The 15,426-nt window shown below is 35.4% G+C and overlaps 1 protein-coding gene across 1 annotated transcript in view; it reads right to left on the bottom strand.

Moving 5' to 3' along the window:
- The window catches only part of LRRCC1 (leucine rich repeat and coiled-coil centrosomal protein 1), a 41,470-nt gene that overhangs the window by 10,131 nt on the left and 15,913 nt on the right, over positions 1-15,426 (bottom strand). The window contains exons 7-15 of the mRNA XM_011995649.1: positions 14,853-15,046; positions 13,548-13,695; positions 11,963-12,111; positions 8,407-8,611; positions 7,541-7,680; positions 5,959-6,160; positions 2,942-3,127; positions 2,006-2,180; positions 325-488 (exon numbers count right to left, since the gene is read on the bottom strand). Of these exons, the coding sequence (XP_011851039.1) occupies positions 325-488; positions 2,006-2,180; positions 2,942-3,127; positions 5,959-6,160; positions 7,541-7,680; positions 8,407-8,611; positions 11,963-12,111; positions 13,548-13,695; positions 14,853-15,046 (1,563 nt within the window). The remainder of the gene's footprint in view (positions 1-324; positions 489-2,005; positions 2,181-2,941; positions 3,128-5,958; positions 6,161-7,540; positions 7,681-8,406; positions 8,612-11,962; positions 12,112-13,547; positions 13,696-14,852; positions 15,047-15,426) is intronic.

The raw sequence follows: 15,426 nt of genomic DNA on the forward strand, positions 1-15,426 counted from the left end.
AAAACAAAACAAAAAAAAAACACATAAAATGTTCATTTTCTTGTGACTCCTAACCCTTAATTGACACTGGGTATTTCCAGTTATTCCAAAGGCTATAATAAGATTCTCCATTAAATTCTGAAATAAAGTTCATTCCAAATTAATAAATATCATGTAGAACTTTTTAAGAGCAAAAGGGCAAATATTATAAAAAGAAATGCATGATAGTCTACCCTAAATTTTACAACAGTTGAAAAACACTGAAAAACAACTTTTGGATACTTTGATCCAAAGATTTTCAAACCTGCCATCTGCTCTTTAACCAAAATAAAATGTCAAACTTACATCTTTTAATTTTCTAATAGTTTCAGTTTGGTCGTCTATGATTTTGCACTTTATTTTTAATGCATCACTATCACTTTCATTTGTCTTTCGCAGACATTCATTCTCTCTAGATAAACTTTCAATTTGAGCCTCCAATTTGCCACGATTTTGGGCTAGAGAAGATCCTAAGAAACAAAAATCATCAATTACAAACTTTGAAACACCTTGGGGGTTTGTATCTTATTAAACTCTAACGAACTGTAATATAATAATAAAAAAAACTAAATAAAGAATCATAGCTTATAATAGTACAATATGAAGAGGAAAAGGGAAGCAAACAAAAAGGCCTCTTATACACTTGTGGGTATTTTAAAACCTGAAACCACAAATAAAGTTTAGAATAAGTAACTCAGATATGTAATATTAATTCATGCTATGACATTCAAACAAACAAGAGCATATTAAAAATTCCTACAGAGAATGAACGAATAAGCAATGCTCCATTACAACTGAATATCTTGGCTGGGCGCAGCTGCTCACTCCTGTAATCCTAGCACTTTAGGAGGCTGAGGTGGGCGGACCACTTGAGGTCAGGAGTTTGAAACCAGGCTGGCCAACATGGTGAAACGCTGTCTCTAGTAAAAATACAAAAAAATTAGCTGGGTGTGGTGGCGCATGCCTGTAATCCCAGCTACTGCGGAGGATGAGGCAGGAGAATTGCTTGAACCTGGGAGGCAGGGTTGCAGCGAGCTGAGATCACAAAACTGCACTTCAGCCTGGGCAACAGAGTGAGACTCATCTCAAAAAAAAAACAAAAAAACCCAAATATTTAGCTGTTCATAATTTTAAAGGTATCTGTGAATGTAAAAAAACAAAAACAAAAACCAAAAAAAAAAAACAACCCAGTATATATCTCTTGCTTTACAGAGATTGGAAAGGGAATGAGACTGAGGATTTACTGAAAAATAGTTTTCATTCATATAATATTTTAATTTGTGCATGCACAATAAATGTTGCATATATCAGAAAAGAAAATTAAATGTGTATACTGTACAAATAACTTGAAATCACTGTCTAAGAATTATTTTTGGCCAGGTGCGGTGGCTCATGCCTGTAATCCCAGAACTTTGGGAGGCCGAGGTGGGTGGATCACCTGAGGTCAGGAGTTTCAGACCAGCCTGGCCAACATGGTTAAACTCCGTCTCTACTAAAAATACAAAAATTAGCCAGGCGTGGCGGCATATGGCTGTAATCCCAGCTACTCAGGAGGCTGAGGCAGGAGAAGCGCTTGAACCCAGAAGGCGGAGGTTGCAGTGAGCTGAGACTGAGCTATCACACTCCAGCCTGGGCAACAAGAGCAAAACTCTGTCTCAAAAAAAAAAAAAAAATTATTTTTAACAATATATTTAGATGTTACTTTGTAAAAGTAACACATGGTTCAGAAAAGTTGTCAAATTATCATGGGAAAAAAAATTTAAAAAATCAGAGCCATAACTTCTTCATTGGTGTAATAAACTATTTCTCATTTCCTAAGAGGTCTTCATTCCCCTGCGGCTGGCAAATGCCTACTTATTCTTCCAGATAAAGGGTCGCCTTTTTTCTTGGCATCTTTAGGCAGAGTTGAGTCTTTTTGTCTCCCATACCCAGATTTGCTCACTTATAAGAATAAGCTATTTTCCCTTTGAAAATCTGAGAATTTTACCCTGTTGTGCCAGCTCATGTCCCCATACTTTTCTTTCTGTCCTTAAACCAAATATTAGTGATTCCTTGGCTGCTAGCTCAGAAATAAGCTGGACTTTTTCGTGCTTGAGAAGTTCTATTTGAATACTCTTCTGCTTGTCATCTTCAATTAAAATTTCAAGGGTGTTGATTTGATTCTGTATATTCCCCGAAAAGACAAATAAGAATTATTATAATAAGTGCTTTATTTTCTATTTTTTCCATCTTACAATGAGAAAAAATGTTATTTAAGCAAATACAAGTAAACATTACCAAATTTTACATTAGAAGTTTTAGTTTTACTAACTAAAGACCAATGTAGATCATGAAATAAACAGCCGAATTTAAGAGACCACTCCTTTAAACAATCTGAATTTTACTCTAAAATTGTTAAAGAGAAACTATACCTGTAATACTTAAAATTTTCACCAAGCATTTATATCAATAGTGTTAAAAGTCACTTTCCAGAAATAAATTTTGGGTAAAATAGCATTAATGTTTAAAATTGAGACAACAGCAATAAAGACATTAATTTAGTGATTATTACATCTAAGTATATCTAAAACCACCAGCATCACCACCACAAAATTAATATCAGCAATCCAAGTGGTGCTTCCCAAACTTTAACCATTTGAGTATCACTTTCACAATTTTTGCTGTATCACTGTACTGCTCGCACCTATTTAACTGAACATGTTTCTTAAAACTAATTTACTTATTTTGCCTAAATGCTATCTCATGAGCAATACAATTTGTGAAATCATGAGCTTGATTTCTTTAGTTGTACTATTTTTCTTATATGCAATATATAATTAGTATCATTTAAAAGTTCCTTTTGTATACTTCCTAAAATTACCACAACCTACTTGAGAAAATAATATAAAAAAATTTTAAAACATATAATGTTGCAAAGTCTTACCTGTAAATTTGCTGCTGTTTCTTGTTTCAATTTAGAAACTTCTGCCAGTTTTGTTTTTTGTTCCTTTACCATACAGGTCAGATCTTTAATTAAAGAGGAAGACTCATTTTCTTTTCGCTGAGCCCAAATAAGAGCGTGTTTGCTCTTTGCTAACTCAGTTGCAACATTTTCAAAACCATCTTTAACCTATATTCCAAAATTATATTATAAATGGCAGTTCTCCAAATAATTAGAAAATATTTGCTTCTGGAAATAGTATCACAGTTTTAGCAAAAGAGTAAGATTTAAAGATAATCTGTTTCAATCTACTAATTTCCAGATGATGAAACAGAGACCCAGGATGATTATATTTGCCTAAAGTGACCCAGGGAATTAGTGTCAAATCTAAAGCCAGAAATCATTTATTTGGGCTGGGCGTGGTGGCTCATGACTGTAATCCCAGCACTTTGGGAGGCCAAGGAGGGCAGATCACTTGAGGTCAGGAGTTTGAGACCAGCCTGGCCAAAATGGTGAAACCCCATCTCTATTAAAAATACAAAAATGAGCCAGGTGTGGTGGTGCACACCTGTAAAATCCCAGCTACTTGGGAGGCTGAGGCAGGAGAATTGCTTGAACCCGGGAGGAGGAGGCTGCAGTGAGCTGAGATAGCGCCACTGCACTCCTGCCTGGGTGGCCAGATACTGCTCTAAGCACTGAAATGCATCAGTGAATACCACAGATTAAAATCTTTGCTTTTGTAAAGCTTAAATTCTAGGTGGCAGGGACTGACAATATAACAACAAGCATAATAAATTATACATCATGTTAGATGATACTATATGCTTGGGTAAAAGGTTAGAAGGATGTGAAGTGTGTGAAGTGTTGGGAGATGTGGGTTCAAGTTTAACCGGCATAATCACTGAGAATGCAACAATGGAGCAATGACTGGAAGAAGGCAGGGACTGCAGCCATGCAAATGTGTGGGAAAGGAGTGTTTTAGGCAGGAATGTGCCTGATACACTGGAGGACTAGGAAGAAGGCTGTTGTCACTGGAGTGGCATAAATGAAGGGGAAGCTAGTAGGAGATGAACTCAGAGGGCTAGATTGTGAAGTGTTTTGATCACTACTCTGAATAAAATGAAGGGACAATGGAGGTCTTTGAGGAGAGGAGTCATATTACCAAACATGTATTTTAAAAGAACACTCTAGCTGCTGTGTTTGGCATAAACAGAGGGGGGTAGGGGAAAGATAGAGGCAGGAAGATTAACTTGAAAGCTCTTCATATAATATAAGATAATGTGACATACCAGAGTGGCTATGTTAGAGGTGGTAAGAATTGGCCACATGTATATTTTTTAAATAATGGTGACAGAATCTCTTGAGGTACTCAATGTCTAGTGTCAGAGACAGAGTAATCAACAATAACTTTGTTGTTGGCTTAAGCACCTAGAAGGATGGAGTTGTCTTTCACTGGGACAGGAGAAATGTCAAAGTAGAAGGTTTGGTAATAAAATCAGCAGTGAAGTAGAATATGTTAAATAGGTGGTTAGTCATAGAAGTTTAAAATTCATGCAAAACATCCAGGCTGGAGATATAATGATGCTGGAGGAGTTTACCAAGAGAATGAGTGTGTATAGAAAAGAAAAGGAATTTAAGGGCTGAAAACTTGGGCACTGCAATAATGAAATTGTGGAAAAAATAAGATAAACAAAGAGAGACTGAAAAGACGTGACGTAATGGAAAGCCAAGAAAACCAAGAAATGCAGTATGGTGGAAACCAAGCAAAGAAAGAGTATGGAAGAGGAGAAAGCTATCAACCCTGTCTAATGCTACACCTAGGTCAAATCAGATGAGGACGAACTTAACTGACAACTTTCATAGTGTGGATATTGCTGGTGGCTTTGATAGCACAATGCTAGCAGAGCAATAGAGATAAAAGCCAGATGAGAGCAGGTTGGAGAGGAGAGAAGTAGAGAAATCAAAGACAGCAAATGCCCAATTTTGAGATGTTCTGTTGTAAATGGAAGCAGAGAAACAACATAGTAGTCAAAGGAAGAAATGGAATCAAGTGAGTTTTAAGATGAGAGAAATCACAGCATGTTTGTATGCTGAAGGGAATGATCCAATATAGAGGGAAAAATTGCAGATGTAAGAGAGCAAGAAAGAAGGCTTACTGAAGCCATATCTTTAAGTAGGGAAGAGGCAATGGGATCTAGTATACGTTTGGTGGGACTGGTCGGAGGAGCACAATTATTCCTCTATAGCAAGGGTTACCAAACTTTTTCTAGAAAGTGCCAAACAGTAAACTGTTAGGCTATACAGGCCAGGCCATATGAACTCTGTTGAAAGTACTCAACTATGGCTGGGCACAGTGGCTCACGCCTGTAATCCCAGCAATTTGGGAGGCCGAGGCAGGTGGATCACCTGAGATCAGGAGTTCGAGACCAGCCTATCCAATATGGTGAAACCCTGTCTCTACTAAAAATACAAAAATTAGGCAGGCGTGGTGGCGTGTGACTATAGTCCCAGCTACTTGGGAGGCTGAGACAGGAGAACTGCTTGAATCTGGGAGGCAGAAATTGGAGTGAGCCGAGAAGATGCGACTGCACCACTCCAGCCTGGGCGAGAGAGCGAGACTCCGTCAAAAAAAAAAAAAAAAAAAAAAAAAAAAATTGTAAAAAATGAGCATGGCTCTGTTCCAATAAAGCTTTACTTAAAAGAGAAATAGGCAGTGGGCCATATTTGGCCTGGGGGCTTTAGTTTTGCCAATCCCTACTCTATAGTAATAGGAGGGAATTCAGGTTTTCTGATTCCTATCCCAATAATCTATAACGTTTACAATCTTACTTAGTTTTTGCAAGAGCAATAAATAGTAGCTATTATTTACTTGAGGAAACTAAGGCCTCTAAGAATGTATATATTTTACTTAAGATTATGAAGCCAACATTTAATACAGCTATGTTTCTAAAACAAGTCCTCTCATCAAACCGTATCTTACTGATTCTGTTTTCAATAAAGAGCTGGGCGCCAATTCTTACATCTTGAAATCTTCTGGCTTCAACAGTTAAAGCAATACGGAATTCATTTTCTAAATCCATATACTGCTGGCTTAACACGTCAATTTTCTCTTGGTATTCTTTTATCACTTGCTCATGTTTTTTCTCTTCTTTGGCTATTTCTTTAGCTAAGGCATCCTGGAACTCAGTATCAGTAAAAAACTCCCTTGTTTCAAGTTCCTTCCTGGAGGGAAAAACATATAAAGATAAAAGGATGATACTCACCTGAAAAGAAACATTGTAAAGGTCTTCACATAGTTCTTAATATTCTATATTCGCTATTGTTAATTCAATATCGGCCTCTCGCTTTCAAACACAGTAATTGGGCACAGATAGGTACAAATAATATGAGTTTTATTTGATTGTGTATTTAATAGTGATGGGGATAAGGGAAATATATCAAATCTTAACTTCATGAGATAGTTCAGAATCATTCTATGGCTTCAGAAATTCTTCAGGTGCATTTGCATAAGATATTTCACTGTATCTACTACTTTGGCCAAGTGTTTGACTTGCAATAAATACAGTCTGATTAACACTGGTGGTTTGTTAATAGAAAAAGTCAGTTAAAGTATAAAATTATTTACTAATCTTTTGATATTGGGCCAGTTAGTCCATTCTTTACAGTTCTCCACTACTTTTCTTGCATTACTGAAACCCATAATGTGAAACCCATCATTTGCAGTTTTTGGTTTCTTTAAACTGGAATGAAACTAAGTAAAGCAAACTAAGTATAAAACTCCTGTATAGGAAACTAAGTACAAAATTCTAGATTTTTGTGATTATTTTCCCCCAATCTTTTATAGTTGTCTCTTCTACACATGATAACAATTTCCCCCACAGCACCAAAATTTATGTAGATACAAAACAAAACAGGTTTGGGAATAAATACAATTAACATATGATAATCATACAATTTCACTGGTAGGATAGTACATAAATAACTGAAATAGATAAGCTGAAAATGTTCAAATTACTGCGGATTCTATAGAGCAAGAGTTGACAAACTACAGCCCATCAGCCAAATGTGACCTACAGCCTTTTTCTTTGTAAATAAACTTTTAATGTAACATTGCCATGCTGTTCATTTTATGTATTATCTATGGCTACTTTTGTGCTACAAAGGCAAAGTTAGGTATGGCCTACAGAGCCTGAAATATTTTCTATGTGACCGTTTACAGAAAAATTTCACTGACCTCTCCTTCAGAAGAATAAAGAATACTGATTAATTTACTGATTAATTTACTAATTAATTAACTTGGAGGTCAATTAAAAATTTTCTCTCTATATAAAGACCAACTTTTGGCTGGGTTTGGAGAAATGAAAAATAAGCTATATTGTTATAAACCTATACCTCAAATACTGATAACAAAGGCACCAATTCATTTTTTAGCTACTAGTTCTTGCTATAGGGCTGATTCTAATTATACATACATGAATATGGCATTTTCCAATAACTGATTCTGTCAGACTATATCAATGCTCAGTCACTATCTTTAAATACTGGTGGTGGGGAACCAGTAGCTTTCTTTTTCTATTTTTAAACGCCACATTTTTCATTTACCTGTGTTCCTGTTCTTTCAATGCAAGAAGTTCATGAAGTTGTTGCACTTGTTCTCTTTCTCGATGAAGGGAAGTTCTAAGTAAGTATATTTCTCTATCAGCAGCTGAAGCTTTGAGTTCCACCTCTTGGATCAGTCTTATCTGAGTAAAATGCACACAATTACAGTATTTAGATAATAATCTCCCCTGCTATTTTAATGTCAATTTCCATAAGTACCTTTTAAATGACAGTGTCTGGTGACTAAGTTGATTTTCAAAATTTAGGAAATTAATGATATTTCAGTCACACAAAGTGCAGCCTTGGAAGGAACAAATACACTAGCATTAACTATTGCTTATTTGCATCACAGATTTTAATAATTTCCATTCAGAAGCATGAAAATGATTCAACCACCTGAAAGCCTTTTTAAAAGCCAGCTCTCTCAGAATAAAAGCCTAACTACCTGCAACATTTCTATCAACTTTTCTTTTTAACTGCTTTAAGAGCTAGTAGTGTTAACTTAGACATAATTCAACAGGTTTTGTGACTGTTAAATTAACAGCAATTTCATTTTTGCATATAGCCTCACATCTTTTTTTTTTTTTTTGCTTATTTCCAATTTTATTTTTCCAATAATAAAAGGGCTTTCATTGTTGTTAACATCTAAAGTTCATTCAAGAAGATACCTACTATGACAGATTTTTTTTTAAAAAAAAGAAAAAACATACTAGCTAATTAGCTAAGAAAGAAGTTTTGCATTTTGTGACAGAAGCTTCTTCCGTTTAGCCTCACATCTTTTAGGTTTTCTAGGTGGTATAATTTGTTTCACAGTAGAAGCTATGAATTTGTGTTAATCTATGCCACTCATACACTAAATAGAGAAATACCTGTGCCGCCTGCTGCTGCCTTTTTTGTCTCTCCATTTTTTCTAATGATTTTTCCAGGGTTCTTAAGTGTTTAAGGTGATCCTCTTGTTGATCCTTTGCTTTCATTAGTTCAACAGTCAGTTTTTTAATTTCATTTTGAAGTTTGTGAACCATAACTTCGAGTTGTCCTTTGGAATTTCTCTCTCTAAAAATAATTTCCTTTAGCCTAAAGCAGAAGTTATATGTGGTGTTAAGTATATATACATATAAAAATGATAAAATGGTAATAAGTGTTCAAACTTAGAGAAGATCTGAAGTATGTTTCAAATTCTAATTACAGTAAAAACTGGCAGAAAAATAGTGCGTCTTTCCCCTACTCCTGAACCTAACATTATGATCAAAAGGAAAATATTTTATATAAATTACTATTCCACAGCAGAACTTTACTAAACAATTTGTTTCAGGCATTATACTAGATATGGACTTAAAGGCAAGCAAGATGAATAAGATGGAGTTTTCTCTGCCTTCGAGGAACCCAGCATCTCACAGAAGGAATAGACATGATAGATTTATAAAGCGATGTGACAGATGTGCTACATAAATAGCAACCTGTAAGTCAACTTGGACTCCTTGTATCTAACCCAGACACCCAATATTGCTCCCAGATTTGTGCTGGTTAGAACCCTTTCATTACAACTGAAAACTCTTAATCAGTTTCAATAAAAGAGAGAATTTACTGACCTGCATAAGCAAACATAGAGAAGGATGTGGTGGCACTATGCTGAGGGACCACTGAAACCAAGAACATAACACAATCCTAGAATCTGGCTTCAAAAGCAGACTCTAGGAAATCAGATATAGGTGGTCTGCATGGTGTCATGCCAGAATCTTTATGTTTGGGGTAAGGGTACAGGAGGGAGACTATGAACATCTCTGGGATCATATTCTAATAGCCCTGAACCAAACAGGAAAGAGTATCTTTCTCTAGCTCAATTTAGAATGAGTCCTAGGCAAGGCTCTGATTAGTCCATTTGGATTCATATGTCCACCCCATGAACCAATCACTGTGGCCATAGGATACAGGATGTTTACCCAGCTTAGGCCAAGTGCTCACCCCTTACTACAGACAGGTGGTTGAGATGACAGACTATAAGTCTATTGTTTGGAAACGGGACACTGACAAAGACGCAGCCTCATGAAGAAATTACTGAGTCATGCAGCCAACCCAGTGTAATTTCCAAGGCATATTTAAAAAAATATATCCATCAACTTCTACATTATGGTCATTTCTCCAATTCTTGTCCTTATCATCTTTCTTCTTGACTTCAATGAGAGTATTCTCCGAACTGGTCTTCCTTTGTTCATGCTCTCAACTCCTGTTTGGTATGCTATATGGAAGAGTGCTAGACTGCATATGGGTTGCGGGCAGGGAAGCCACCGAGAAGTAGAAATGGAACAATCATCTAAGCAACAGATAAGGGCCTAAAGAAAGGTAACAGGTTTGGGGTACAGAGGAGATAGTTCAACATCTTTTAAGATGATATCAGTATTAATTGATGAATAAAGATATCAATAAAGATGATAATATCAACTGGCTGTGGGATAGGAGAAAAAGAAAGGAAGCAAAAAAAAAAAAAAAGATTCCTAGATTTCTATAGTTTTAGTGACTGACTGGATGCTGGATGGGGCACCATTTATTAGGGCAAGAAATATATAATAAAGAAGAAGAATGAGTCCACCTGAGGCCATGCTGATCTTAAGAAACTTATGAGGAATACAGACAAGCCATTTTTAGTAGATAATTGGATGAACAGATCTAGTCATCAAGGAGGTTTGGATAATAAAAATACCAAAGTAGATAAGATTCATTTTTTTGAAATTGTATGGCACCCACATGCCAGACCCTTTATGAGGGATACTGATTCCCTACCAAGGCACATAAGGGAATAGGAAGATTAGTAAGGATCTAATCTCAAACAAACATGTGGTAGTGGTGGGGGTGGGGGGTGGCGTAGATAGAAGAATCAGAAAAGATTGGTTTTTCATGAAAAAAATGAATACATAACTTGGGAAACACAGGCACAACAATAGGTTAAGTAAGAAGAAAGATAAAGTGTGCCCAAAGTCTTCCAGTTTAAATGGACTGGCTAGCAGACCTAGACACAGCTTCCTCTAATATCCCGCTAAATACTTAGAATACAGAATAAAGTAAAAATTCATACACATATAACTGAAAACAAAAGATAACAGAGTGCCAAAATTTGGGAATAATTTCAATTATAAGGCAAATGGAACTAAATTGAAATTAAAAACAACTCCTACAACACTCAGGCTTTGCCTCATGAAACTGCTCCATTCTGAAAAAAGGAAGACAGATCTTTTCTCTTCTACTGTCTGTCCATGACTCAGTCACAGGGTCTCTATAAATCTGTCACTACATAATGTTGGTTACTTATCCACTTACTGAAAGCAGGAGTGCTGTTTTTCTGAGGTAGAGCACTCTTACTGAACCATCCTGTTCTCTCATCATATCCAGTAGCTTCTTGTGTCAATTCAGACAGACATTTGTAAAATACAAACAAGGCAGGAAGTTGGTGGGTAGTGGTAGAAGGGCTAACAATAACATTATGCATCATAGCTTTATAATTATAGAGGTTTAATAGCATGCATGTTGCATATTAGAATTGTCTTTATACTCGTCAGGTACAACATATCAGAGAAACATGCAGTGGGGTAGAAAACACCATGTCAGTATCACAAAAGTGCTTAAAAGAAACTGGGAACTGGGCTGTGAACTGTGTACATCAACTTATCCAAATGAGATTTTAGAAGGGGAATTATCCACTGCACAATCAGACAGGAAATGGAACCAGGAGCAACTTCCCAAAGTCTGTTAGCAAATGTCAAGTCTAGAAACCTAGTGCTCATTCAAGGATAAGAAACCATAAGAAACTCTAAAAATCTTATAATCATTTGAGGAAAAGCATAACATTAGAAATAATTACAGGAAACAGAAGAAAAAAAGTTATTGTAATTTAAAAAACTAGTATTTTCACAGAATGAAATGACAGACCTGTATTAAAGAATGCAATACAACAAAACAAAACAAAACAAAAAAAACCCAGATAAAATGGGAGACGTAATGGTGAGGATAGAATAAAAACATTAGATTAAGAAACTGGGCTATATGATACCACAGCTCCCTGCAGAAGATGAGTATGTGATGAAATCAAACATGACCCAAGAAGCTGAAAGAAAAAGGCTGCCAATGCCTGCCCTTTACAGAATCTGGCACTTTATATAAAAAGTTGTTAATCACTGCTCTAGTCTCTTGCTGTTCTTTACTTATAATATTTACCCGACACCTTCCTGCTTGAGGGCTCAAATACATGTATCTGAATTTCTTGTTGATGTAACAAGCTATTAAAGTGCTAAATTATCTAATACAATTAGTTCAAATCAAACTAAAACCACATACATTGTTGTTGATTGAACTACACTGAAACTAAGGAATTAAAGTTCTAAAGTCAGTATTCTTTATGCTATGAGGTATCTTCAGGTTTATTAATTTTTTTACCTATCTGTGGTAAGTAAAGCCAGACTATGAATATCATCTTTTTCATTTGCATGTTTATGCAGCTCATCGATATAATCCATGAGTTTATTTTCGGCTTGCTCAGCTCTCCATCTCTTCTCTCTCTCTTGGTCTAGCTGTTCAACAAGGGACTGAAAAAAAACAACAAAGTTATGTGAACTTATAAAAGTTACCTAACTTCTCACAGCCTCAATTTTCCCATTTATAACAGGGGAATAATAGTACCTACTTCAAAGAGCTGCAGTGAAACTTTTTATTTTATTTTTTTGAGTCTCATTCTGTCACCCAGGCTGGAGTGGAGGGGCATGATCTCAGCTCACTGCAAACTCTGCCTCCTGGGTTCCAGCAATTCTTCTGCCTCAGCTTCCTGAGTAGCTGGGACCACAGGCATGTCCCACCACGCTTGGCTGTTTTTTGTATTTTTAGTAGAGACGGGGTTTCACCACGTTGGTCAGGCTGGTCTCGAACTCCTGACCTCAAGTGATCCACCCACCTTGGCCTCCCAAAGTGTTGGGATTACAGGCGTGAGCCACTGCGCCTGGCCAAAAATTAAGTTAATGGTAGCAAAGCATATAGATAAGTGCAGAACAGTGCCTGCTACATAATAACCAATCAATAAATGTTAGCTGCCATTATTATGCCACAGTAGATAAGATTCGTTTTTTGAAATAGTATATACTCATAGCATGGCACCCACATGCCAGACCCTGTATTAAGGATACAGAGTCCTTACCAAGGCACGCAAGGAATATGAAGATTGGTAAGGATCTAATCTCAAACAAACTTGGGGGGGTAGAATCAGACAAGACTGATTTTTCATGAGAAAAATGAACATATAACTTGGGAAACACAGGCACAATAGGTTAAGTAAGAAGAAAGATGAAGTGTGTCCAAAGTCATAATGATAATTATTATTTTTCAATATTAAAGCCTCTATAGTTGAGAATAAGGGGAGGAAACCAGTAGCCTAAAATGTACCAATTCTATTACTGAAAGAACAATACACAAGTAATATAAGGGGAAGTTAATGAAAAATATAAAATAATGAATCCACAAGTACTGAAGTTTCTCAACATGAGAATTGTCAAGAAAATTTTGAAGAATTAAAAAAATTTTGAACACCTCTTAATCTGGGATCCAGTGGTCCAAAATTGAGTTTCAGGAAAGTCCATGAAAACCTTGAAATTATATACATTTGCTTTGAGTGTAAAAATAGGCTTCTTTGAGAAGACCTGTAGAGATTTTTAGATACTGAAAAGGGTCTGACACCCCAAAAAAGTAGGAAGCACTACATTAAGGAATAAGAATTTAAATATTCATAACTGTTTCCTCCTCCAGAAGCATATAACAAATGATTTCACTTAAATCTGATCATAAAAAAATGAAATTTTCATTCATTCAAAAATAACATTACATAAAATCTGGAAATCAGGAAGGAAAAAATAACCAATTTTCATCACTCCAATAAAATTCAAACACTTTTTGCTAATAAAAGCATGCATAATTTTTCTGGGACTCTGTATTTAAAATTATTCATACTACTTTTTCTTAATTTCTTAAATCATACCTGGTAAGTGTTGTCTTCTGAGTGACTTTTGTCTACTTTAATTATTTCAGTCTTTGGCTTTTCTGATTCTTGTAACATAGGACAGTTCGCTAAAGATGAGCTTACATATAATTCTTTAAGGTAAGGTGGTTTCATTTTACGATTACAACTGTAAAGAATAAAACATAGCAAATCACTCAAAAAAGTGTGTTCACATTACTTTTCTCTAACATTAACATTTCTAGTTGTATATGCAAACAGCTTTTTAAAAAGAATATTAATAAAATTATAGTAACTTGGACAAACTGCTTTATAAATTTTATAATGGGTGTGCTCTGCTGATTAATGAGTACCTCAAGATTTTAAAAAAGATAATGATTTCATAAATGTTCAGGGTTCAACATTTTCAGGTAGGGTAGAATTCTTGGATATATCAGAATAATTTAAAAAGTACTATGGTAAGGTGATACCTAAGAACTCGAAAAGACAGTAAACAGAACTACTCTTTGGGAGTTAAAAGTTTAAAATCGACACATAATGGATCAAAGTTAATAGATTCTATCACTTGGTAGGACCAAAGAAATTCCAGGGTACGTCCTGGAAAAAAGTACAGTGTTTGAAGTGAACTGAATGCCTCTGTGTGTGTGTGTGTGTGTATATATATATATGTACATGTAAAATGTAATTGGGTAGGTATGGAAGAATTAAACAACAAAACAACAAAATATGCTTTGCAAAAGGAGAATTACAGAAGCAAAAGTTTACTGTAACCATCCCAGAGTAGTCATTTCTGAACCACTTGTCATGGTGATCCCAATTACGAAAGTACAGACATCGGTTTCCCTTGTCCTTATGGCATTAAACACAATCATCTTATTCACATTTAATCCTAAACTCAGTGTCATCTGACTAGGACTTGGCTTTCCATCTAGATCTGCCTACAAAGAGAGAAACGGCTAGTCATGTAGACTCAAGTGTACCAGTCTTATTTCCCACTGTAAATGAATGAAACTAAAACCACATACATTCTTTTTGATTGAACTAAACCTAGATTAAACGAAGGTATTCCAGTTCTAAGGTCAGTATTCTTTATGCTATGAGATATCTTCAGGTTTATACATTAATTTTGCAACTAAGGTACAGACACAGAGAAAAGGATCCTTTTATATACATTTACATGAATGTACTGACCAGATCAGAACCTACAAGGCTGAAAAATCAAATCTTCAACATTAGTAAAGTAATAAATATCACCATGAGATAGCTTCGAGAAGCCAGCATTATTAACTTCTGTGTGCCTTAAATTTCTAAAACTAAAACAAGTACCTTACAAAAGAGTTGCAGTTTTTATTGTGGTGCTTAATAGTTTGAATGGTTTTGGCATAATACGGGATTTTTGATCTTCGAGGAACTTTTTTATTGCATTCTTTTCTGTTTCCATAGTCACTTTCAGAAGTTATATCTGTGTCTCTTTTTGGTCTGGGGTCTTTCTCAGGAACATTATCTATTGAATTACAAGTCTAGAATTTAAAAAGCCAACAAAGTTTGTTAAAAGTTCCGTATAAAAAAGATTGAAATTGGAAATTTTCTGAAATATTATGACTTTTTATATGATTAAGGGTTTATAAACTAGAAATGTTTGACATTAAAGACAGGGAATTAAGCTTCTGGTATGGACAAGTAGACATCTACCATGTTGACTTTCCTGCAGATAACAATTATAAACTCTGGAAAAAATACAAACAAAACAAAACAAAAATAAAAACTACTTGAAGGCCTTAGAAAGTGAACAAAAGTAGGATTATTCTAGAGGGGAGGTGACACTTGGAAAATGGACCAGAATGAGGGTGTTTCTGTTTTTTATGGTTTTTAGCCTGAGAATGTACCACAATCAGTATCA

The sequence above is a fragment of the Mandrillus leucophaeus genome, unplaced genomic scaffold, assembly GCF_000951045.1.
Source record: "Mandrillus leucophaeus isolate KB7577 unplaced genomic scaffold, Mleu.le_1.0 Scaffold494, whole genome shotgun sequence".
NCBI lineage: Eukaryota > Metazoa > Chordata > Mammalia > Primates > Cercopithecidae > Mandrillus > Mandrillus leucophaeus.